Source organism: Patiria miniata, unplaced genomic scaffold (assembly GCF_015706575.1).
Source record: "Patiria miniata isolate m_02_andy unplaced genomic scaffold, ASM1570657v1 HiC_scaffold_10, whole genome shotgun sequence".
NCBI classification, from domain to species: domain Eukaryota; kingdom Metazoa; phylum Echinodermata; class Asteroidea; order Valvatida; family Asterinidae; genus Patiria; species Patiria miniata.
In genome coordinates, this window is record NW_024037048.1 from 20106440 (window position 1) to 20108119 (window position 1680).

Below are 1680 nucleotides of genomic sequence, written 5' to 3' on the forward strand. Positions count from 1 at the left end.
CACTGTTATATAACAAAGAAAACATTCTTCGAACAATGATTCCTCCAATCTCATTTAGTGGGTTTTTTTCTTCTTCAAATCTGACGGCGGATTGTCATGAATTTTAGACTAGTTCTCCTGTTTATCAAACCTCAATATTTTTTTTCTACTCTTCCCTATTTTAAAAACTAATTTATTGAAAATCTCACCTGATTTGTTTCAGTTTAATCGTTGTTATTCTGTACAGAATGAAGATCTGCGTGGCAACCGTTCTTTCAATCGCCCTCCTTCTGGGTAACTCCGTCAACCTCCGAGCTTCCGTTACTGGGCCGGTTCCCTCGGACGGTGATGGTCCTGCGTCTCAGGCGTGTCCGATGTGCTGCCAGGGGCCGGCTGCAATTCCCGGAATACCAGGTTTGCCTGGGTCCTTAGGTCAACCAGGGTCAAAGGGCGAGCCAGGTCAAAAGGGTGATATTGGACAGATTGGACCTATGGGTGAGCGTGGAGCAGCTGGGCCTCAAGGGGACGAAGGCATAGGCCAGCCCGGAAAAATTGGTCCAAGAGGAGTCCCAGGTGTTGTAGGGCCAACGGGGGAAACTGGTGTCAAAGGTCAAAAGGGTGAGCCAGGGGAGGCACCAGACGACTCCAACCAGCGGGTAGCATTCACCGTGGTGAGGACGAGCAACTCGGATACCTCTACGAGTGACGACACCCGTTTGCCCTTCCAGGCGACCGAGACGCTTCTGCCGGGTACCAGCTTCGATCTCGAGACCGGCACGTTCACGTGTGGTGTGCCGGGCACCTACGTGTTCATGTTTTCTGTGGGCAAATATCCTTCCAGCAGCGGCCTGTGGGTTTATCTCCGGAAGAACGGCGACGTGGTTGTCTCTGGCCTTAGCAATGATTTAAGTCACTATGAGCAGGTGTCTGGGAGCGCGGTGGTGGTTCTGCAGCGTGGAGATACAATGTATCTCACTATGCAGGGTAGGGCGCTGAGTCATTCCACCAATCACTACACCTCATTCAGTGGCTTCCTCCTTTACCCCGAATAAACAAAACAATCCACACATAAAGATACACGAGCATCGTGATGCTGATTTTTTTTAATCGCTTTCCATTTTGCCGAAACAATAACTAATGGATTAAAACAAATAATGTTCAATGACAATGTCACAAAATATCATTATTAATGTTTTTGATTTGCGCATGTGCTGATCTGTATACTACAATGGATTTGCCAATTTGTTTTGACTTTTTGCAAAACAAAATATTTAGCTTCATGCATAAGTATTGGGATATAGTGAAAAGTATGCGTTAAGTTTTTTGACAACGATTTTTTGTACCCATTGTAGGCCTATCGAGAAGTATTTTGATGGAATATTTTTTCAAAGCAAGCTTGGTCATTATTTTTTGTAGAAACAAAAGATTTGCAATAAAAGCAGTGCCACCATATGTATCCAGAAATGTTAACAACTAAAAAAAAATTGTGTTTATGGTGTTATCTCGACCAACCTGGATTTTTTAGGCCATGTTTCTGACCGCCATTTTTTTTTATTGCCACATTTGGTCAGCATATAAAATATCGTGCTTTTTCCACGAAAATAAATGCAACTTATTTGTAGTATTGGGTATTTAAAACACTAATTAAACACAATAACTGTATCCTAATTAAAGCAAACAAAGTATAAAAGACATACAGAC

The 1680-nt window shown here is 43.2% G+C and overlaps 1 protein-coding gene across 1 annotated transcript; it reads left to right on the plus strand.

The window, feature by feature from the left end:
* Positions 1 to 260: 260 nt before the first annotated feature.
* LOC119734108 (complement C1q subcomponent subunit B-like) lies at positions 261 to 1031 on the plus strand (the record flags this gene model as incomplete). Its single annotated transcript, XM_038207470.1, has 1 exon — positions 261 to 1031. A coding segment is annotated over one exon (771 nt), but the record flags the coding sequence as incomplete, so codon positions are not given.
* Between the last annotated feature and the right edge of the window lie 649 nt (positions 1032 to 1680).